The sequence below is a fragment of the Accipiter gentilis genome, chromosome 32, assembly GCF_929443795.1.
Source record: "Accipiter gentilis chromosome 32, bAccGen1.1, whole genome shotgun sequence".
Classification (NCBI taxonomy): Eukaryota; Metazoa; Chordata; class Aves; order Accipitriformes; family Accipitridae; genus Astur; species Astur gentilis.
In genome coordinates, this window is record NC_064911.1 from 12,829,910 (window position 1) to 12,853,674 (window position 23,765).

A 23,765-nucleotide genomic window follows, 5' to 3' on the forward strand; every position below is an offset into this window, starting at 1 on the left:
ATGTTTTTAAGAATCTCCTCCTAATACCTTTCTATTAAGTTTCTTTTCTATAAAACTCCTAAAGTTAACAGCTGTCTTATTATTTGCCTTGATTAGAGTGTCCTGGGCAGCTTGCCCACATTTGATCAAAGATGCTGATCCTGTTCACAAGGGGGAAAATGATGATGACAGAAGACACATTTTCTGAACTCAGAGCTCTGGAGAGAAATGAAGCCCCCAGTGCAAGAGGGTAGAAGGAAAGAAAGAAGTATCAAGTGTAAAAGTAGGAGTGAAAAGAGGTGCATATGGAACCAAAATAAGAGAGTATGCTCATAATTTTGAGTTTTGCAAGTCATTAAACATTAAGGAATTTACACCACAGAGACTTTGGAATCTCTCCAGGTCTTTGGACACCAGTTTCCTTCTTTCTGCCTACAAGCAGGCCATCAGAACATGGCACACAGTATCTTTTTGCATCGACTGCAAGGGGAAAATGAGAAAGATTAGTACGTGTTTGTGTTGATCTTTGATACGTGTAGGAGCAAGCAACGTACTGTGCTGTTTCTGTTTGTGTGATACTAGATGTCCTAAGTGTGACTGTTCTTACTGCTCAATAAAGCTTTTATTTTGAGAATATCATGGTTTGCCTAACAAAACAGATGTCATTCCCATTTTTGTGAGATTTATTTGAATTGTATATTTTAATAATTTATATATAAATATATTTTAATAATTCATCTGCTGAATGAATGCCTTTAGTAGCACTTCATGAACCAGGGGAGCACATGACAGATTGGGTTCCCAAGAATCACAGTTGTGATAGCAGCTACTCATATAAGAAATGTACTGGTTAGGAGACACTCTCTTCCTGAAGTCTCTCACAAAACTTCTGTTCCTAAAGCTGTAAGCATCTTGTGGCTTCCCTAGTAGCCCTGAATTGATGTTGGTGAAACATCTGCTGGTGATATGCCAATGCATACATATGTTGGAGAAATTCTCCATTCTTACATTGGGATGAAGGTAGGGACTGGTGTTGCAGGTCTGTTTTCATCACCAAAATAGTCTGAGTAGTCCCTTTCTTTATGTCCTGTTGTTTCCCTTCTACTGCCCAGAGTCATAATCTTGCTCTGCCAGACCCGTCTTCTGTCAGCCATTCCAGCTGGCAGATGGCCACAATCTCTGTATGTCAGCACCAAAGTGGAAGCAAAAAACCAAGAGCAATCTGAATTTGCAAAGTTTTGAAATATGATCCTTGCCTGTTTGCTGTTGAATTAGTTCTCACTTCAGTGCATCTGTGGTGATGACTGGAGATATCTCAGTATGCAATTATGAAAATAGGGCCTTTTGCATACAAAATTGCGTGGTGTTTCCTGGCCAGCTTAGATTGCATCATGTCTGTCCCAAAACCTGATTTGCTGTACAGACCCAGAAATGTTGCTTCATTACAGGCATTTGTTTAGGTTCCTCTGTAGTGCCTACTAGTTTTCATTCACTGTCTGAATTACTTGCTTCGCAGCTTTCTTATTTTCTGTAACACTGCTAAGTGTTGAAAGCCTGAAATTATAAAAGGCTGTCACTCAGTTGTAAAAGAATGTAAAAAAATTCCTCTCATCTATTAAGCTCCTTGACTTAGAAAGCAATCAATGCCTGAGAATTTAAAGACTGGTATAAGAGACAGCAGATTAGAGGATGAAAACCATGACCTGTTGGAATTTTGAATGGATAAAAGAAAATGTGCTTAAATTGAATTATGGCAGCTTGGCATTGTATTCCCACAGGAGTACTGCTTTCTTATAAAGGCAGTTGGAAGGTATAAACCAAGGATACAAGGAAGCATATACCAATATAGGATGCCATTTGCTAATAAAAATTCTTTCTGTTAAGGTGTGTTTGGCTTTCAGTGACAGACAGCTCTGCATGTGTTTTGACGTGATTGCATTATCAAAATCAGGATGGTGATATAAATGCTATTAGTAAAACACCATGAGTGTAGACTTGACCTCAGACTTTCTTCTCCTTCCATCTTTCTTAGAAAGACATAATATTGACACATAGCCCCATGTTCCAAAAATTGTCAAATCTAATAATTTGATTGGGACTTTAGATAATAGTTATTGTTAGTTGCTTGTGGTTTTTTTTTTTTTAAACTATGTGGTTATATTTAAGAAAATAAATGGATTTTTTTTTTAAACAGAGTAAGTATTTTTGTTCTATTTTAAACTTTTCAATATCATATCTCAGGGTCTTGGTAAATCACATTCAGAACCTTCACTGGGAACCTACACTACTGAAGTACAAACAGCGATAATATTTTGGCATCATTATGTGGAATTGCTGTTGTGTTGCAATCATGTGATAATAGTTGATGGCTAGGGTGACAAAGTTTGTTTATGTGACAGCCTTGTGGTGGAGTCTAACTCACACAGACCTTCATCAAAAGTAAACAAACTCCTTTTAACAGTTGTAAGAGGTCCAGCATTTTTGACAAATTAAGTTTCTATTGTTTTGCAAAGATTTCTGTTGGAACAAGGGTTTTATCTTTTGGTGTGAACTTCAGAGCTTAACGAAAGGTAATAGTTTAAAAACTGAACTGAAATTAAATTAATTCATTTTAAGGTATTGTCTGTAGTCAGTTTTGGTTAATTCATCTGTTCATTTACCATCCTCTTAAAAAAACACTGGTTATTCGGTGTTGCAACAGTTAATTTTTTGTAATGGTCAAACCTGCAAGTTCAATGATGCATCATACCAGTTTCTGAAATATGATTCTAGCATTGCTCCTGTTGAAGATCTGTAATCTAATGTTTGCATTTGCGTTTACAAAACTCTCTGACTGTATGGTGTTTTTATGCATTCCTTCTTTATATGCAGGGTGACAAATTAATACAATTTGCGGACACATTTGAAATTTTATCAGAAACTATGTTCTGTAGGAGTGCAAATTTGTAAATCATTTTAAGAGAAGACATATAGCAGTAAAAGAAATATCTGCCCCCCGAAACAGTGAAATAAGCTGATTACAAAATTGTGTTTGTATTAATTATATAGCTGCATTATTCATTCCTGTCTTTGGGGCAAAAGATGTGGGTGCTCAGTTAAATGTGCTGTTGTTTTATAAGCAGACCTATAGACACTGTGGTTTCTGAACTGCAGGGTCTGTCCAAGGGTACAACGTTTTATTTTCTGAAGAGCACTTTATCTGCCCTCTAATTAAAGGAGATGATGTTGTTCTGCTTTTTGTCTCTTCTTCTGACTGGGGATTTCTTACTTAAAAAATGCAATTACTACTTTTGTACTGAAAAATCAGGAGGATGTTAATTATTGTTTACGCTTAAATATTGTACTGCCTAATCTTAAACCTTACATTAAAAAGGAAGTAATAAATAGCATAGAGTGTGAATGACCATCTTGTCTTGAATGAGGTATTCAAACACTTGTATGGATTCTGACTGTGCATTTTTTTTTTTTTCAGGGAATGGTAAACTATACATGTTCGGTAGTAACAACTGGGGCCAATTAGGACTAGGATCAAAGAACACTGTCAGCAAACCAACATGTGTTAAAGGTTTGTTTAATTTTTCTCTTTTTGTCTTTTTGAAAGGAGACTCTTGTGAGAAGGCACTTCCTAAGATGCAGTTCCAAAATAACTGTTTCTGCCTTCTTTACTCATCATGTGTAGCATATTACTGCACAAGCTCATAAAGATAGCTTAAAAGGATTCCTGATTGATTTTTCATCAGTTCCAGATTCTGGGTCCTTTTGCGTCTGAAGATTACTTCAGATACATAAAATCCCATCTTTTTTTGAGGGCTGTCATTTTATGTAATATTTGCCTTTTCTGACAAACCACATCTTCATTGTGACTGCAAAGACATTAATCAAATGCTTGGTCTCTGCAGTGTTGTCTACGTGTTAGAAATCAGACTTCCAACATCATTGTGTAACCTTTGTATCACTTTTGTTTAAGCACCATTAGAAATGAAAAAATCTATCAGGAACTTTCTACAACTACTGCTGCATTTTTAGCAAGTATAAGAAGTGCCCAAGGGGGCATTAATGTTAATATACTTGTATTATATATAAGCAGTAATATATATATATTATTGTATTATATGTAAGCAGTAAAATAAATGCCCGTATTCTTTCATGTGTTGTAAAATATGTTTTCATTGCACTGTTATGTTCTTGATCTTTCCTGGCTGGTTTTATCTTGTCAAACAAAACTAAGTCAATACTTTTTCCCTGTCCCCTTACTTATGTCAAGTCAGATCTATCCCATTAACACATTTCTTTTCACCATTAAATGTTTATCCTCATCCTTTCTGCCAGCAGATCGATCTGTTAACTTATTGTTAAAAACAAATTATCCTGCTTGTTCAAACTCTTTTCCTCCTGATTTAGTTTATTCTGCTGTCCTTTATCTGCTCCTCTCTGTATTTCACTTCAGAGGGAGAATGCAGCTACTTTCAGGTTCACATCATCTATCAGCCATGTGAGAGATTGATTCTTCCCTTGGCTTAAATGGATTGGGTGTCAGTTGTTTGGGTCTTTTTTTACTGTCAAATTGCAATGGTGAATAAAAGACAAAGAGAAGATGGCAGCAATTCAAACCAGACCTGGCATCCGTTGAAAAAAGTCACAAGGCGGGTATCTTTCTTCTCTTGGCAGTAGGCAGCAGAAGAAAGTCCTGGAGCTTTTCTGACTAGATTTCAGTCATCACTTGGCTTTGGGAACGGGGTTGCAAGGACACATTTCAGTATCCAAATGGTTGTGGCTGCATGTTTTCTGAGAAAATATCTTCTGGGACTTGACTAGAGACTAATGAAATTGGTTATGAAAAATTGCCAGCAATGTTGTAAATACAGCGTGGCTCATCAAATACAATTGATTGGGCTAAGTGGGAGGAAGGTTAGGGAGCACGGGCTTCTGAAGAGCTGATGAAGATAATCTCTGAAGTTGGAGGTAGAGTTTTGGGATATAAAGCAGCAAATTAAGATTGTAGGAAGAAGCCAGCATTGGAAGTGTTATGGTTCCAGCCTGGTGGTGGTGGTGGGTGTTGGATAGGATAGGCAGGAACCTGAATTTGGACAATTTATGTTTGTGTCTCTGTGATAGACCAGAGATGGCTCATGCTTAAGTAGATAGATTTATTCAGTGACTTGGTAGAAGGGACTTTAATCTGAATGTTATGGAGCTGGTGAAAGTTGATTTGGAAGAACTGAAAAAGGGTTTCTGAAAGAGATGATGGTTGTTGGCTTTGTCATGGACTAGCGTAGTGGAAAAGCAATTAAAGATAGATTATGTAAAAAGTAATGCTGTTTTAAGAGCACTGTATAGGGCACATGGACATGGCTGAGAGAAGATAAATTGCTGGCAACGATCAGTAGTTGGAGAGAGGATGGAAAAGTCAGTGCGATTTTTTTCCTCTGTGAAATGGAGAGCATTTGCCATGGGAGAAAAGGCACCTCTGTATTTTCTCTCTCCCACCAAAATAACTCTTGACTCCTCTCACATACATTCCCAGTCTTTCACAGTGCCCAGACTGCAGAGAAGTACATGCAATGTGTGGATGGTAATTGAGCTGAAATTGAGACAGGATGGTATATGCAAAAATTTTAGGCACTAGTCCAGATAGGACTGTCCTTAGCAATTGAGGTTAGTGATCAGTAAGAGGGCAGTGCAGACCAAAAGTCTAGCAAAAAAGGTAGCTGTGCATAATGAAGGAAGATAGGGATGATAAAACAAAAGAACAGTATTTTAAAAATTTGAGATAGTGAGAAAAGCATAAGAGGGAGTTAAGAATAGTACTGTTATTGAAAACTGAAGACAGCTTTAAGCATGCATTTTGTCCTGCAACTTGATATCTTCTTTGAGGCATATCCCATAAATGGTAAATTCTGGGGAATGTGGCATTAGGATGAAGTAGCCATCATCAAGTTAACCTGAGTGTCAGCTGTAAGTTTTTAAGGTCTATGTCTGTTTTCTTGTCTTGGGGGAATCCTGATTTAGTAAGTTATGTGCTAGGTTCAGATGGGCAACGAATCTTGTAATCATTCTGTTGATAAAAACGTGAAAAAAATCAGAGCTCCCTCTAGAGCATAGAACATTTTGTTGTTGAACCAGCTATCAGCTTGCTTATAACTTTTACCCCCCCTTTGGCTTTAATTCATAGCTTTAAAACCAGAAAAAACAAAACTTGCTGTTTGTGGAAGAAACCACACTTTAGTTTACACAGGTATGTAACCTATATTATATACATATTAAAGATAGATTTCTTCCTTTGCTTTCATGCAAAATTACATTAGGAACCCCAGGAGTGTTGAGGAAGGAAAAATAAAATGGGACTATTAAAACTTGGGGTTTTGATATCCAGTTCTTTGAATGCTTGATTTATTCTGAGCCAGTGCATTTATAAAATAATGTTATATTTTTGCTAGCAATAGATAGATGAAAAAAAATTCTTGCTGGCATTTGAGGTGTGGTTAACAATTATCAAATATTTCATTTAAGCCCTGTAAAGGTATATTAGTATTTTTTATATATCTGTACTCAAATTTTACTTTGACAAATAATTTATCTTTATTAGTGTGAAGTTATATATTTGAGTAAATACAGTAGAACCAAATGTTTTCAAGTCTTCAAATTTTGTTGCGTTTTGGTTAGACAAGGTAGTCTGCTATTTCAGTGACAAGTTGCTTTATTAAGCTATAAATAAATAAACTGTAAATTTAAACTAAAAAATAAATTTTTAGAGAGACATTATACAGAGAATTGATGCAAATTCTTGTCATGCTTCTAAAATTTATGGAATGGAATAGCCATCTTTGTGGTTGCAATCCTTTAGCTTGCAGTAATGTTATAAAGAGGATGGTTTGATTATTAGGAGGTTTATATATGTCTAGACCTTGAGCACTGTAAATAAGACTATTAGAATAAACCAGAACATTTTAATAACAGTTGAGTATGCAAGACTGCACAGGGTAAATATTAGTCACTTTTAGTGTACACACTGGCTAGAGAATTTGTGGCCATTTATATAGCAAGGACCATTTATAAATTGTATGTCAGTTGCTTATCACATTTGTGTCTGGATTTGTGTTATTAATGGGCCTTATCTTTTTCATCATAGATGAGCACTTTAGATGTGAAACATACTAAAATTAAAAATATAAATCTTAAAGTTCTCTTAAGTTGAAAATATCAATCATCAGCTTTAACTTAAATTTTTAGATTCTAAAACAAAATAAAGACCTAGTTAATTAAATCAAAAGTGATTTAGATATTAAAATGAGTAAAATATTTCTAATAAAAACCTAAGCACAAATATATTTCATTCACAGTACTCAAAACTATCAAGTTATGCATCTCTTTAATTTACGTACTAATGCGACTTCAGTTTTGTTGCCTGTGACATCATTCACCATTTTCCTCCCGCTTTATCTTGAAATACACATTATTTGGGGAAGAAGCTGCTTCTGGCTGCCAGAGCTACTAGTAGTCATTTTCTCAGAACTCTTGCAGAACTTCAAATTATATTTACTTACTAGATCAGTCTCCAGAATGGTGGGAGATGCAGTCTAAGTTACATGTAAGGGCTTTAGAAAGTTCTGATCTAAGCATATGCAGGAAAGCCTTCTTGCTAGCTACAACAGAAACTGCTAATGTCAACTCGAGAATATTTCAGGGCAGCAGACCCCAACTTTCATGTAATCTTTTTCCACTGAAAATTAAATTACTTGCTCCAGTTTCTCTGACTTTTTACCATTGTTGAGAATGTCTTCATTCTGTGTATTACATGTGCTTTTCTATATGCAGAAAAAGGAAATGTGTATGCTGCTGGAGGTAACAGTGAAGGTCAGTTGGGATTAGGTGACACAGAGGAAAGGACCACATTTCATTTAATTAGTTTTTTTACCAACCAGCACAAGATCAAACAGCTAGCAGCTGGATCATACACCTCAGCAGCAGTAACTGGTAAGAGCAACCACTAATAAAATCTATTTATGTGTGTCCAGCCTGGTGTTCCAGGGAAACATGTATTCCAGCATTCTGTCTGCATATGTGGGTGTATTTTCTATGCCTCCCTGTCGTCTTTCCCTAGTAACCATAGTCATTTTTTGATAGACAATTGCCTATTTCAACACAATCTGGTAAGGGCGGGCAGTCTCATTAACTTCCTACAATTTTTGTGAAAGTAGACCTTTTCCATGAGCAATGGCCTGCAATGGGAGCTCAACCTGCACTAGTGTAGTAGGAATCCTTACAAAGGAGAGACAGTATGAATACCCTCAAAATGGAAAAAATCTTCAGTTCATTTCCAGGGAAGCCAGCTACAAAACATGAATCTTATGAAAACTAAGTTTCTTTAATTCCACTTCTTACTGCAACTGTTTTGGTCTACTGGTACAGGCTATACCTCTGTGTCATTACTAATTCTGAGAGAGGCCTAACCTGTGACCTGTTTCTCCGATGGCAAAATTACACAATCGCGACATGTTGAAGTCCATACAGTTATCATACTTTCAGCCATTGGATGGGTGGTCCTCTATTACCCTATAATGTAATTTCTCAAGTTTTTCTATAAAGCAGCTGTTTCTGTACATGTTTAGGGTAAGTAATTGACGTTGTCTTTTCAGAATGTGACAGAGAGCGTAAGATTGTATGAGAGATGCTAGCCTGCTCATTTGGTTTGTATTTTTTTGTGACAATTGCTAACATTCTCCTGAGATTCGTAAGTCAGCTTTGAATTATTTTAGTTTCCAACAGCATCTCAGTAGCACTGTAGATGGTATGGTTTTTTATTCACAACTTATTTCCCACCAATAAGGAATATGCAGAGAGGAGACCTTATCTCTTCTAGAAAAATCTAGAGATTTTTCATGTTGTTTACTACCTTTTTTTGGTTTTTACTGCTACCATTGGTCTTTGTGTCAACAGAGGCTGGTCTTAATAAACTTGGAACAGCTGTTGTGATAGTTTAAGGAAAACAAAATGAAGCTGGGCAGTATAATCACCTGAGAAGAGAATTGAAAGATAAGGGAAGAGTAAGTGGGATGTGTACCAGAGTCAGAAAAGACAATAAGTTTGGAAGAATGAGAAAGTGGTGACTTGCTACTAGAAATGAGAAGATGCCTTAAATTCACTGCAGTATTTTCATACTGACCTCTGGCAACTGAATTGTCTTATATGCTCAATCTCCCTCTTTTTGAAGGAATGTTTTTACATAGTACTTTTCCTGTTGCTGTTTATGGTCTAACATCAGTTGATGACTAAGTGTTCTGTGTCACTTTTGAAAAGCTTAAGGGATACCCTCTTACTTCACTGTTTTGCTGCATTGTGCTAAGTACCATTTTATGTCCCTGAGATCATGACATTTAGTAGTATCATACACAGAGTTTATGAAATGCTCTTAAATGGGTAGATTAACTTTTTGTTAGTTTTTGTGTCAAATCTGTTAACTATCTGTGTCTTCATTTTAGAGGATGGGCAGCTTTTTGTGTGGGGTGACAATTCGGAAGGTCAGATTGGCTTGGCTGATGAAGCCTGTGTCAGTGTCCCTTGTCAAGTGGATGTTGGAAAACCTGTTTCCTCTGTATCCTGTGGATATTATCACTCTGCCTTGATAACAGGTAAGAGAATGGGAATAGCAGTGAGTGGAGACAAGTCAGTGGTTCTCATATTGTTGTCTTTGTGAAGGTAGCTAATGAGGCATTCATTACTTTTGAAACTAGATATGCTGTAGATGTTAAAAACAGCCATGTGGCAGAAAGTCATCTGTGTAGTTTTGTATCTCATTGGGAGATTTTGCCAGAGGTAGGTTCTCTAAAATGTGGTCCTAATTGATTTTTTGGGGGGCAATTGTATGTAATCTACTATATAATTGTTTATTATTGTTGAGTTAACAATACCGTGAGAAAAAAATGCAGTTAATTTTCTGCATTTGCACATTGTTGTGCAAAAGTATATTAGAAAGATTGACTGTCTTATCACACTTTATTTTCATGAAGATTATGACAAATGTTGTGGATTAATACTATGGTTTCAATAATCCAACTTTTCTTGAGATTATTCATTTTCTTGTGATGATCAAATAATCATCTTCATCTTCTCTAGAAATGTAAATAGTGAATAGACTTACTATGTTTTGAGGAAAAATTAATCTCATTTACTAGCACTGCAAGATTGTTGTCAAAGTTTGATGTTACGTCTTAAATTTTAAGTTTTGAAGTCAGTTAAACAGGCAGTAAGTATACAATATGAAGAAAAGTGTATGCTACAGTGAGCCAGTGTCTGATCTCCAAACCAACCCACCTCTCTGTTGCTTTCCATCTGTCTCTTCCTGGCTCTCTGTTGGTTTGCAAAGTGATAATGCCACTCATTTTTTAATAATGCCAGTACGGGTGAATTTATCACTCAGTATTGATGGTATTATTTATGAGCAGCCATGAATTCCTCTCAACCATATAGATTTACGTTATTAAGCTTTACAGTTTAGTCCCCTCAGAGTACTCAAAGATTTCAAAGGATCAATAGTTTTGATTGTAAAGCTTTTAATGGGTACCCAGGAACCATTCCATCAGATACTTTTCTCAGGTTACTTGATAAATGTTACTTTTCCACATACGATATCTATATAGTTCTCTGAGAACATGCTGTTAACAGAATGAGAGCTTCCTATGGTGGACAAATATTAATTAGGTGTTATTCTGGTAGTGTGCAACTTTTATTACAGACACTTTATTACAGTAAATTAATGAGTGCCTGTGACTGATCAGGAGCTCAGCACCTGTCAGGAAATCTACAGCTTCCTGGACTTGAAATAAATGGGGCGGGGGGTGGGGTGGGGAAGCTCCTTGCTTAAGGATATAGTAAGAAGGTGTGTATTACTGTCTTAGAGCCAAGAGCTGAAGCTCTGACAAGACTGTAGTGGGATATGACAAAAGGTTTCATTAGAGGAGGGGTTGAGGACAGGCATTTAAGAGCAAGGAGAGAACAGTGTGTGCCAAGTGCTCTAAGGAAGTGGAATCTTTTAATGGAGAGGGATAGGAAAAAAGGATTAGGGTGGCAGCTGAGTAAGAAGAATGGAGCCTCTTAAAATATTAATAGGAAGATGAACTGGTTATCACCTGTGAAAATGGGGAGTTGTTGAACCTGTTACTGTTTAAACAGGCCTCGGTGTGAGATGGAAAATCTTAATTTTCAGCCTTAGTATCTGCAAATCCTCCACAAATTGGACTTCAATCTGTCTCGCTGAAACTACTGACATACAGATGGCCTCTTTTGTGATGAAAGGGTGAATATTTTTTAATTCTTTTTCTTTGGGCCCTTGCTGACAGTTTTATTTGATAATTAACTACCATAGAAATTTAGCATTGGACATACAGGTACTTTTACTGAATTGATCTTCTGTTGCGCTAGTGTCAGTGTACATCCAGACAGTGTTTAAAAACAAAGCTTATTTATTTAATCAAAGTATACCATAGTCACACATTATTTTTGCTGTGAATTTAGCCATTCAATTATGAATTTGGAAGTTTTGCAAGTTGAGCCTGTTTTAAGTACAAATGTAGTTACCTTATTTTTCTTATAGCCTAGTTAGGAAGGAAGTCAAGGCACTATGCTGTTGAAAGATTTTGCTTAAAAAAAGGCGATTCTTTTAGTATTATTGTTGTCCCAGAATTTGTGGGATCATTCACCTGGTATGCAAGCCAGTAACACACAGAGTCCGAGGTATTAGCTGTTTATTGCTGGTTCTGCACAGAAAGGGGTGCTAAGGGGTATCCCTGCAAAGCTGGCACACCCAGCACTAAAACAGTCATTCATTTATACATTGTAAATTAGCATAATTACTTCCATATCTTAAAGCTGATTGGAGTATAGTGGCCTCATCTTCATTTAAAGGTGCAGTGTTTCTTAATTTTCCTGCACAAGCTTGGCAGGTGAGGGTCTTCAGGTGGAGGTGGGTATTCTAAATTCTAGAGGTTTGGTTTTGATATTATAATTAGTTAAGTTCACCTAAAGGGCACGTTTTTAGCTGATTCATGTGGTATAGCGAAGCTTCTTGGGCAACCAGCCCATTAAAGTTTCTGGTTCCTATCCTAGTTTTAGGTCAGTTTGTTCCTTCTATTTCATTGTCTTGTCAAGAGTTGCTTACCCAAGTGATTTACATCAATTTTTTATCTTTTGTTTCCTAAGTTTGTAAAGAATTACGACCACAAAGATTTCACTATCATTATTAGGATTCTTTTTTCACTTATGGAAAACGCTTGTCTGTAGGACTTGCTAGACTGGCTCAGAACAGTGGTTCACATCCTCAGTATTCTGCCTCTGAGGGGTGGTACAACATAGCAAACTAGATAATTATGGAGTATTTGGCATATTCATATTACAGGGATAGGGTTCTTTTCCCCTGAATTGCCAGTTAGTCCTTGAATTATGCCTTGAAGTATGTTTAGAAGTTTGCCTAGCACAGGGAGTTTTCCATGTATTTTTATTGTATGGTTTTATCTTGTATACTAGAATTTAGAGTGATTAGTGTTATTTTTACTATATACATTTGGATGGAGAAGAAAGTGTTTCTGTATTTCCAGAAATGAAATTTGTGCTGTTCAGGTAAGTGTATAATCTCTATTAATTCCATCAACATCAATAAAATATATCAGAGGAACTTTTTTAGATTGTGGTTGCTGTTACTATGGAAGAAATGGGAGAAACACTGTTAATAGAAAGCTTTCAACACCTATAACTTATCAATTATTAGAATACTATGGAATTGCTACATTTTGACTTTTTTAAACATGACTTGTGCATAAAAAACCATGAAATAATATACTATCTTTAATAATAAAACGTAGTTGCAAGATGTAGGACTTGGTACATGTTGTTGGGCTGAACTGATGAGCATGGCACCACATGGTTCCCTTTCTTAATATATTTACGTTTGACATAAGCTGTATACTGGCTAAGCAAACTGTTAGGATCACAGGCATATCTGGGTTAAAACTAAAAGGTGCTTAATGAGGATACTAGAATACATAGTGTGGTCACAGAGTGCCCTCTCCAGGGCAGGATGATCATTAATAAGAGACTATTGAGAAAAAAAGTGGTAAAGTATGGATTCCAGCTTCTTTTGTTTTTTTTTAAGCTAAAGTTATTTCTTTGAAACAGCTGGTTTTAAAAAGATTTTTTAGTAGGCTTTTGTCTTTGAGGTGTTTAACTACTATAAAGCCAAGTGCAATGTCCATGAAAAGTAGAGTAGAATACTCATGCAAACTTTTAGTAGATAAAAGCATGTTTTATGGAAATCATACAGCATTCAGTCATCTGAATTTGTACTTCAGTTCTACAACCCTCCCCCCACCCCTGAAGTTTCTCTTGTCTAGTAGTTCCAAAAACATGATTTGTCACCTTTCTGTTTGGTTTTTAGAATGCCTTCTTTGGGGATGATAATTCAACTACTAAACATGTCAGTCACCTGTATTCTACCATAAACATGTGGGCCCTCTGATGCCAAAAGCAGTTGTAGAATAGAAGAACAGAATATATCCCAAATTATTTTTAATAAAAAACATTTTAAAAAATTTAGACTACGCACAAGGACAGGCAATGGCTAGCTCATTTCCATATGCAAATTAGGAAGCTGGGTCTGGTTGCTCCATGTTTGAAAGATGATTATTTGCTCCCTTTTCCTCTCACTATGCATTATTCAAAGACTTCTACTGAAAAGCAGTTTTAAATTTATACTTTCCAGCCCTCTTGAGGACTTTTTCCCAATATCTGTTTCCTTTCCTTTCTTTTTTGCAGACTTGGGACGTTAGGTCCCTGTATTAGAGGTACCTCTCAAAGCAACAGAGAAAGAGCGAGCTGAAAGATTGTAGCAATGATTTTGGGTCCATATACAGATCTTTACTTGACTAATCTTTAACCACACACACTCAAGAGGGGACGATTTTTCAGAAAGCATTAAGCTTGGCAAGCATATATGGCTCATTTGTCCGCTGGAGGAGATGGAGAGCAGGAAAAGCCAATGTATCTATCCACTACTCTGGTGTCTACAGCAGAATTAGATTCGTGGAGCCAGAAAGGAATTGAATATATTAGACCTTTTCCGGTGTTTCCCCTGCCTGAACTGTTACTGAAAGCAAGGTCAAGATAGAATCTCACTGAGAAGATGTCTTTTTGTAGAGAGCATTGCGGGTTCCTTTAATTCCTTTTTTTTAATGTATTTTGTCATTATTTTTAAGGACTAGTTTTAAAGATCATCCATTCCACAAGCACTACCATGCTCAGAATTTCAGCATTTGAGGTGTTTCAACTGATTTGGTCTTGAATAAATACTACTTTTTTTTTTTTTTTCTTCATTTATTCAAGGGATCATAGAGTGATCCAATTCTTTTGTCTACCGCTCTCATTTGCCACCAGCCAGGTCTCATATCTTCTCTCATCTGCAGTATGCACATTTGCCTTTGAGGGGCAAGGATAGTTTTCCAATTGTTTGCCCATTTTCTTGACATGCTTCTGTGACCTAAAGTTTAGTGATACAGAAAATGTGCCACACTAGGGAAAGTTCAACACATGAGTATGTGACTCATATGAGAGGAGAAAATGAAATTGTGAACAGAATGTCCTTAAAATGCAGATGTAGTGCACACAGTACATAAATGTCCTTAAAATGCAGATGTACTGCATACATGCTGTACTCAAAATGTATCTGGGTTTGACTGGATTCTTTTTACACTTGATAGCTATTCTTCATAGTTTTTAGACTACTTGCCTTAAAGGGATGTGTAATGTATTCAAAAATTGCTTTAATAAATGGGTTTATCTTTGTTAGCTTGATTATTAAGTTGAAAAAATGTAATAAACTTGATTAGTTTGGGAACTCAATGGAAGCTTGGCCATTTGAATCTCTAATCCTATTAATTAGATTGTGATTGGATTAATATTTGCAGTGCACTAGTGTTTAAAAAGAAGTGCTGGTCTCTTCAAAGAGAACTGCATAAGTAGTTAACTCCCAAGTGCTTTTGCGGGTTTATCAGCTTGTTTCTAGAAATATATGGCAGATCCAAGAGTATTAAAACAATACTTACCTTCCAAAAAATAGAGGGTTCTTTGTTGTTGTTGTTGTTCTTTCTTTGGGCTTAGAATCCCTAATAAAATCTCTTTTTGTTTGGTTACAGAAAACCTCACATCGCAGTAGATTTTTTTTTTGTTGTTAATTGGGATACTGTTTTAGAAGAGAAATTGATGCTGCTGCAAATAACTTGAAAGTGTCAGCCTGTTCAGACTGTTTCTGCACATTGGTATAAGAATAAAGATAAGAATTAAAACAGAAAAGCAAACTGAACAGAGAAGCCTAAACATAGTCCCTAGTTTATAAATGAAATTAAATATACTTTTCTGCAGCTGAGATAATTTGCTGTTTCTTAAAAAATACAGACAGACTGAAATGACTGCAAAACACTTCTTAGAAAAGAAGTGTAGAAGAATACAACAAAGGTATTTCTGCACAGATACATGCAGGTAAATGGAGTGTTATAATATTATTGGGGTAGTTTGTGTGCGCAGGAAAGAAAATGTCAGAATGATAGAAAAAAATAAGGACAGCTAGGAGGATGGCATTACACCTCTGATGATAGTTGGGAAATACAGCTGCTGTCCTGTTTCCTTGTCTTGCTGAAGAGCTCTGTGAATAAATTGTGGGCGGCTACTCTTAATAGCCTGAGCCCTGTGAAACCCTGCAGGAAGCTTGACACCGAGTAAGATTGTATTATTGTCGTTCCCTGATTGTCCTGTGCAGTTAGAGCATTCAGTAAAGATAGTAAGTCCAATTGCTAGCCTTAGTGGCCCAGGAGCATGGTACTTGAAGAATCTGTGCCTTTGTGAGAGGCAGAAGTGATCTTGCAAAATATAGAAATCGTATAAAATAGTCTGGGGTTTCTTTGACTAAGGTAGAGTCTAAATTTCTTAGGTCTTGTATGCTTTACAAATAAGCATTGTGCCATCACAGTTAGGTTCTAAATCTTTGGTGGAAGTGCTGGTTTGCAACTTTATGTTGAGGCTTAGGACTTATTTTCCATTTAAAGCAGGAGTTCAGCTTTATGAAAAAAGTCCTTTTTACAGTTTTTGCTCTTTGAGTATGTCATACATTTTTTTCAGAATTTTCAAGTTAATTGATAAATGTCTGCATTTAAATTAATTTGAAGCTGAAGTATCTTGCATAACCTCTTTTTTTTTGTCCCGAATGAACTTTGCCATAAAATAAGAGACATACTTCAGATTCTCCCTATAGTTAAAATTCATTTAAAACCTATCCTCAGGCTTCCTTTGAAGAAAATAGGTTACAATTTAGACCTTTTTTTTTTTCTTTTTTTTTCCTCTTCTTATTGTGGATTGTCAATACCAAAGGTAATATACATCACAGATCAGCATGAGTGCTCCAGAATTACTTCCTCTGAGAGGATGGGAGGAGAAGCACTGCTTTATTAAAAAACATAGTAGTTTAAGGGTTTTCAGAATGAAACCCTTTTGATGGAAGGTCCTGGCAAAAGCTGTCTGTGCTGCTCTATTCTATGCACCCATTGCTGTAGTCATTCTGTAGCACAAATGAGTGAAGAAGGAAAAAAAAAAAATATATCGCTATCAAAAGAGTTTTCCAGGAAAAACATTTTGAATCTAGTTTATCTGTTGGATTTACCAGATGACTTAAATGAAAATGTATTACTAACTAGTTGTTCCATAGTTACACAAAATGAAGATGTGTTTTTGCAACCTGAAATTCTTTATTCATGCAAAAGGAAGTTTTAAATGAATGTATTGTCAGAGTAAAGCTCAGGAAAATTCAATAAAAATGACACATTTCTTACTGACACCAGTTTGACCTTCTCATCGTAAGAATTAAAAATTCAAAAATGTAAAATTCCTTTCCTGTCTTGGCTTGGTATGCCCAACTTCAGTTCATTTTGAATTATATCCTTCAATTTTTATTAACGTGGTTTTAATAATTTGACTAATCTAATTTGATTTTTAGAATGCATATGTAGCTTCATTTTTTCTACTTTACATATTTATTCATAGGTTTACTTATAGCTTGTCCATATTTCCTATTTTTGTGTAGGCTTTTTTTTTTGGTCATTGCCATTGTCCTTAAATTCCCAAATTTTAAGTTGTGGCTGACTAAGTTGCAAGGAAAAAGCAACAAATTTAGCAGTGGTGCAAATGGGGGAATATTCACAAAGGCTAACAGAAAACTAGTAATAAGCTTGTTTCCTTATGCTCTGCCTATGTTCAATGCAGAGAGGGATGGAATTCTCTAATGGTCAGTTCTGAACACCTAAATAGGACTTCAGCTTTGAAACTTTCTTTGAGCTCATCTGTTTTCATTTTCTGTGGGGAAAGACCAGCATTTCTAAGGTCAACCCAGCTTTCATGTTGACAAGGAATTTATAGCTTTTGAATAAGAATCTCTCAGATACTTGTGCATCATGCAATAGTAATGCCTCTAAATGTTGTAAAAGTAAATTTGTGAACACTAAATGTATCCCTTTGAAAGTAAAAGTACATTTTGTACTGAAGCACAAATCTGCATGTCTCCAAAAATATTGTAGATGGGTGCTTCTGATGACTAAGCTTTAATAATGGAGTATACATCTGGGGTTTGTTATGTTGTTTATGTAACTGTAGCTATCTCTTCAAATCTCCTGTAGCAGGCAGCTTCTACACAAGTTTAAACATCTCTTTGTCTTGGACTAGCTGCATGTGAGAGTTTTGCTTATCCTTGTGCTTTGTTATATCCAACTGAGATTAAAAACCAACCTTTTTCGTACATAATAGTGTATGGTGATGTTTTTGGTAAGTAATTTCAGATTCAGATTGTGGGCCACAATTTGTTATGAGGACATTACTCCACAGATAATCTTTTTCAGGAGTGGGGAACACTCAGCTATTAACTTGAAGCTTTCCTGGCAATGAGGAAGAGTTTTCTACCTAAACCTTACTCTGATCTATTAGAATAGTTGGGGGTCCCTTAGCATAGAAAATGAGAAATGTAGATGGAGATAAATTGTAAAATAAAGATTTAGATAAATGTAAAAGATGCAGAGAAATTGTAAATACAGCAATGGAAAGTACATTTTACGTGTTCTGTTTTCAACTATGGTAGAAGGATATATAGAATGCTGTCTTGAATGGTAATTCAGACTCACGTAGCAGTTAAAAAGCAAAGGGAGTGACTGGAAAAGATAGAACAAAGGAAACTTGAAAGTAAAATGAACTATCCAAATTTGGGGTTAAACAGTGTTTGAACTGGATTCTTAAAAAGTCTGGGTGAATGAGAAGGGTTATCTTGTATGATTATGTAGCAGATCAGAAAGAAGTTACAGGAAGAGATCTTTAAGGACTTCTCAGTATATTTTTGAACTTAATTCTGGTGGAGTTACCGCTGTGGAACCACTGCTGTATTCCTGTTGGATATATAGCCCTTTCCTTGCTCTCTAGACCACACACAGTTTCATGTCATTTACTTTGCTTTTTTTCTTTTTTCTCTGTATTTTACAAGAAGGAAGTGTGGATTTTCCATCAAAATTCCATGCAAAATGATTTTCTGTTGTAATTGAGATTCTTACAAGCAACTTCCGTTGACATAAATACTGATTACAGAGGGAGTTACAGCCTCTCAGAAGCAAGATGTATATGGTTTTGTTTTTCCCTTGGTTAGATTCCTTGCAGGCTAAATATTGCGGTCCTCATCTTGGAGGGGGCTAAAATTTAGCCTCTTCTTGTCCCATCAAAGCATACTGCTTTGCACAGCTGTTTGGACATTATACAAATACGTTCAATTATCCCATGATGTTCATACACTTTTCTATCTTACTGATTTGTGTCTGCAGTGGCCTTGACAACCCATCCTTGCTTCTCAGTGCATGCTGGAAATCCTGCTCTGTTCTGTATTTTCACAGGAGATGGTGAGCTCTATACTTTTGGAGAACCTGAGAATGGGAAACTGGGATTATTGCCTGAACAGCTGAAGAACAATAGAGTCCCACAGCCTGTCCTGGGAATTATGGAAAAGGTTAATAAGGTTGCCTGTGGTGGAGAACACACAGTGGTGTTGACAGGTATGCAATTTAACTGGCTTTTTTTACAGCCCTGTAACTTTATCAGTAAACTCAATTTACTTTAAAGAATTTACGTCCCACTGAAATGTAAGATGCTGTAGTGATCTTAACTGGAAGACCGTTGTACGTCAAGGAGGTAGAAATCCATGTAACACTTAACCTAAGTGCAGGCCTGTGCTGTGCTGCACATACAGTTTGACGTTCAGGGCTGTGCTGTGCATATCCCTTGGCTACACGATAAACTTAGCCAGATAATTGTAACAGAGGAGCTTACAGGCAGCTCCGACTTGGGACCACTGGTTATACCACTTGCGTGTCCTTGCCTTTATCTAAAACTTCAGCAGCAAGTTCCCACGTGAATGTCCTTTTTATTTGACAGTATAAATGATGAATAGAGTTGTTTGCTTGTAAGAAAATCCTCTAAGAGCTCAGATGACCAAAATGGTGTAACCTTCCACAGATGGGATCTGTGTAGCATGCTGTGCCTGGCTGGAGGCCTGTTCAATTCCACACAGCTCAGGATTTCCAGCATATAGAGGGGTATAAGTTCATTGATATTATCTTCTTTTTCTTTATAGTCTTGGCTCCAATAAATAGCATTTTAAGAGATACTTTACAGAGTCTAAGTGCCTTTCTTACTGGAATTGCAACAAGCCAGCACTTCCTCGTGCAACGTGGATGATTGATGTTTCTTTCCTCTACGGAGCTTGAAAGTGGTATTGGTATGAGAGGGGAAATTGTAGAGGAAAGCTTCCATTCTGTAGTAAATTTAAATGACCTTGAATATTTAGGAATGTATTTAGGAAGTCACTTCTCAAGGAGCTGTCTGTTAATAGTGGTGGAGATGCACAATCTACTGGATGCCTAAATGGATTAAATACCTCTTGTTGTGGTACAGAATTTGCCTGTGACATTGAGCAGAATCTTTAGCATACATATAAAACTAGTAGTTATAGACATTCAATATACCGTACAAGTTATCGCTATCACAGCAAATACAGCTGTTACATATTAGTTCACAGGGTTGTATGTATAGTACTTGGAAGATGGTGTATATTACTGTGCTATTAAATAGTTGTGTGCCAATGGTAAATTAGCTTTTCAAAGCGATATATGCAAAGCATTGCTAGGTATTTGTTTCCACATGTTCTATCCTGAACTATAGTAGTATAGAAGCAGGAAAGGAAAGTTTGACTTTTCCCACAGATGATTTAAAAAATATCAGCTTTAGCTTGTAATGAATTCCACAGCTGTATAATATGCCTGTAATTAATCTCCTTCCAAAATGCAAAAGCTATAAAAACAAGTAGGATGTATAGATATCAGTCCTTAAATCTGTATTTTGAAAATGCTAAATAGTAATCTCGTGTCAATCTGGTGGCATGCCTTCAAGGTTATGTAACCAAAATTTCTAAAATATAAACTGAAAATGTAGCTGAGGGAGATTGTAAGTAATATGATGTGGTATTGTACTGCAGGCCACCGGAGAGAGTAAAGGTGGAAGTGATATGCTGGGAAAGGTTATGCGTAATGATGAGTCAAGCTGTAAGATTCTGGGTAGGTTAAAAGTCCTTTGGGAAAACTATGAAGAGGAAATAACAGTAGCCAATCCAGGAAATAATGCAAACATTTGTCTACATTTCAGTGCCTTTGTGTCTCTTCTTCCACCAACATACAGTCTTACCCTGGCAGTATTCTATGTCATAAAATAAATTTCTTTACATTAAATCAGATTATCATTATTAGGAAAAAAATTACCATAAATTTGGGGCCAGCAAATGTGTAAATCATAGCCTTATTTCATGGGTTATAAAGTGAAGTTCTGCAGAAAGAATTTGATTATCATTATTGATTATTTTTAACCATAAATCTGAAACCAACCAATAGATATTTTGTTCTAATGGTATTTCATGTGATAAATTTCATTATAACAAATGACTGTTACAGAGATTTAGTAGGGAGATGTAGACCTGGATGATATCATCATTATAGTGAAATCTGTACAAGAGCTAGAAGAAAGAGGCAAAATACAAATCATAGAATCATAGAATGGTTTGGGTTGGAAGGGACATTAAAGATCACATAGGTCCACCCCCCCTGCCATGGGCAGGGACACCTGCCACTAGACCAGGTTGCTCCAAGCCCCATCCAACCTGGCCGTGAACACTGCCAGGGATGGGGCAGCCACAACTTCTCTGGGCAACGTGTTCCAGTGCCTCACCACCCTCACAGTGAAGAACTTCTTCCTTACATCTAATCTAAATCTACCCTCTTTCAGTTTAAAGCCATTTCCCCCTTGTCCTATCACTGCATGACCTTCCAAAAAGTCCCTCTCCGGCTTTCCTGTAGGCCCCCTTTAGGTACTGGAAGGCTGCTATAAGGTCTTCCCGGAGCCTTCTCTTCTGCAGGCTGAACAACCCCAACTCTCTCAGCCTGTCCTCACAGGAGAGGTGCTCCAGCCCTCTGATCATCTTCGTGGCCCTCCTCTGGACTCGCTCCAACAGGTCCATGTCCTTCTTATGTTGGGGTCCCCAGAGCTGAACGCTTCGGGTGGGGTCTCATGAGAGCTGAGTAGAGGGGGAGAATCACCTCCCTTGACCTGCTGGTCACGCTTCTTGCATGACCAAATGCCAAAAAACAAACATAGTGAAGAAAACACCATAGGAAGTCAGTGTCTTAATATATAAGATTTACTTGCCTATGGAAACAGATTTTGTAGTAGAAGGCAAATAAGGAACTCGGTGATTGCTTAGCTGGCAGTTGATGATCAAAGTGTTGTGTGCTAGAAGATCCAGCTGAGTCAAGAGAAGAGGATACCCTCCAACAAAATACATTTTCATAAAGATTAATAGTTGCTGCGATAAGAGCAAAAGGTCAGATAGATGTTTTTTAATGGGATTCAGCTATTATTAAATAGGCTACAGCTGTGAATTTCTGTCTAAAACACTTTGAACAAAAGAGTAGAGGATAACGGACATACAGTCTCAAGTGAAAGATACTTCATCAAGAGTGTTGACATACAGAAATTTTTCTGACTCAAAATTTGGGGGAAAAATTGGGAAAAGAGCTAGATTTGGACATGGTAATCATTTGAAAAGTGTGTGGAGCATACATGCATTATAGGCTTTGCACCAGAAACTTAACTTGAAATCAGTACTGACGGGTGTATTGCATCTCGAGATGAAGTGGCGTGACCACAAATTGAGAATTCTAATGAGGGATATGTCTTTAAAGAGGAGCAGAAACATCTATACCTCTTTTAAGCTCACTTTCCTAAATTAAGAAAGTAGTACAATTTTGAAGATACTTTGAATTTCATGTATTGTCTTCCATGAAAATGGGTGCTGCTTGGCTTTAGTAACAATATATATTGATGTGGTTTTCATCTTTTCGGGGTCTTTCCAGTTTTTCAGGGTGTGTGTCAATTCAGTCTTAATAAGAAGTGAGTGTTTGACTATTGTATATTCCCTTGTTTCATCTATCTCATTTAACACAGGAATAGGATAGGAGAAAATGTCATATGGAGAAACTGTTGCACATCTTGGCTCATTTCTTGTCATCAGTTCTACTTAGGGTTTATCAAATTAGAAGAAAGCATAATCCAGTTATCTTACTGAATACGAGGCAAGTTTCTTCCTGACTCTCATATATAATTAATCTATTCCAAAGCACTTCATTTGATTTCTTTTTTATGACTGTCTTATCTATTCTATTGGTAATTTTATATGGTAAGAACCACTGTTATCTGGGTTATTAAATCAAGCTACTGTTTGGAATATCTCCAGCAAATATCAGAGTAAATGGTAGAAAGTATATATTAAAATAATTCCTTTTTTTTTTCTCTGAAACTCCAAAATGGGAAACTCTTTTTTTTTTTTTTTTTTTTTTCCTAGAGAACAAAAAATTAAACTGTTGAGAGCAATGGTTTGGGAAAAAACTTTAAAGATACAAGGGTTTAGAAATATTGAAGATGGTATTGGAAACCATCTTTACAAGTCTTATTGTTACTTCTGCCTTTAACATTTGCAGTTGTTCTAGAGAATAAACAGAATCACAGTTAAAAACTCTATCATGCAAAAGTTTTCTCTCACTGTAGTAGCACAAACCTATTCATTTCATGACAGTCTATAAGCCAGTTCAAGAAGATGATATCGTCATCCTAGATGACTTCTCTCAGAGACTAAAAAAAATGCATCCACTGCTCACAATGCTTGCAAATGTTTCCTACTGAAAATGAAATCTGTTTGTATCATCACTTTCAAAAGAAGTATGAGAGAGCAGAAATCTCAATTTGCGTACTTTTTCAATAAAGCTTTTTAAAAGGTAGAATAATAATAATTTGTGAATCTAGAAATTGGAGAAGAAGAAACAGAAGACTGGGAGTGGCCTTAATACCTTACAGGTTTTTTTCAGATGATGACAGATCCTCTGGGAATAATCCTGTCTATAAAAGGATATATTACCTCCTTTATTCTCTGAAAGGAGGGAAGGCAAAGATATCTCTTCAAAGGAAAAAGTGAAGCAGTCCTTCGAGAATAGATCATTTGACATAACAATACAGCACATTAGTGTGTTAGTATGTAAAATGTTGGATTTTTCATCTTCTGTCTCAAGGTCTTTTAAAAAGAAAAGAAAGTCAAGATACCCTTTTGAAAGAGGGTGAAAAGGATG

At 36.4% G+C, this 23,765-nt stretch overlaps 1 protein-coding gene across 12 annotated transcripts in view; it reads left to right on the forward strand.

The window, feature by feature from the left end:
* RPGR (retinitis pigmentosa GTPase regulator) overlaps positions 1-23,765 on the forward strand; it is a 63,751-nt gene that overhangs the window by 4,942 nt on the left and 35,044 nt on the right. For 7 of the 12 annotated variants that reach the window (XM_049835350.1, XM_049835355.1, XM_049835356.1 and 4 more), the window contains 6 exons: positions 97-2,549; positions 3,452-3,544; positions 6,152-6,214; positions 7,795-7,953; positions 9,459-9,608; positions 18,936-19,094. In XM_049835350.1, the coding sequence (XP_049691307.1) occupies positions 3,469-3,544; positions 6,152-6,214; positions 7,795-7,953; positions 9,459-9,608; positions 18,936-19,094 (607 nt within the window). In that variant the 5' untranslated portion in view covers positions 97-2,549; positions 3,452-3,468. The remainder of the gene's footprint in view (positions 1-96; positions 2,550-3,451; positions 3,545-6,151; positions 6,215-7,794; positions 7,954-9,458; positions 9,609-18,935; positions 19,095-23,765) is intronic. The other 5 variants (XM_049835359.1, XM_049835347.1, XM_049835354.1 and 2 more) reach the window with 3 other exon arrangements.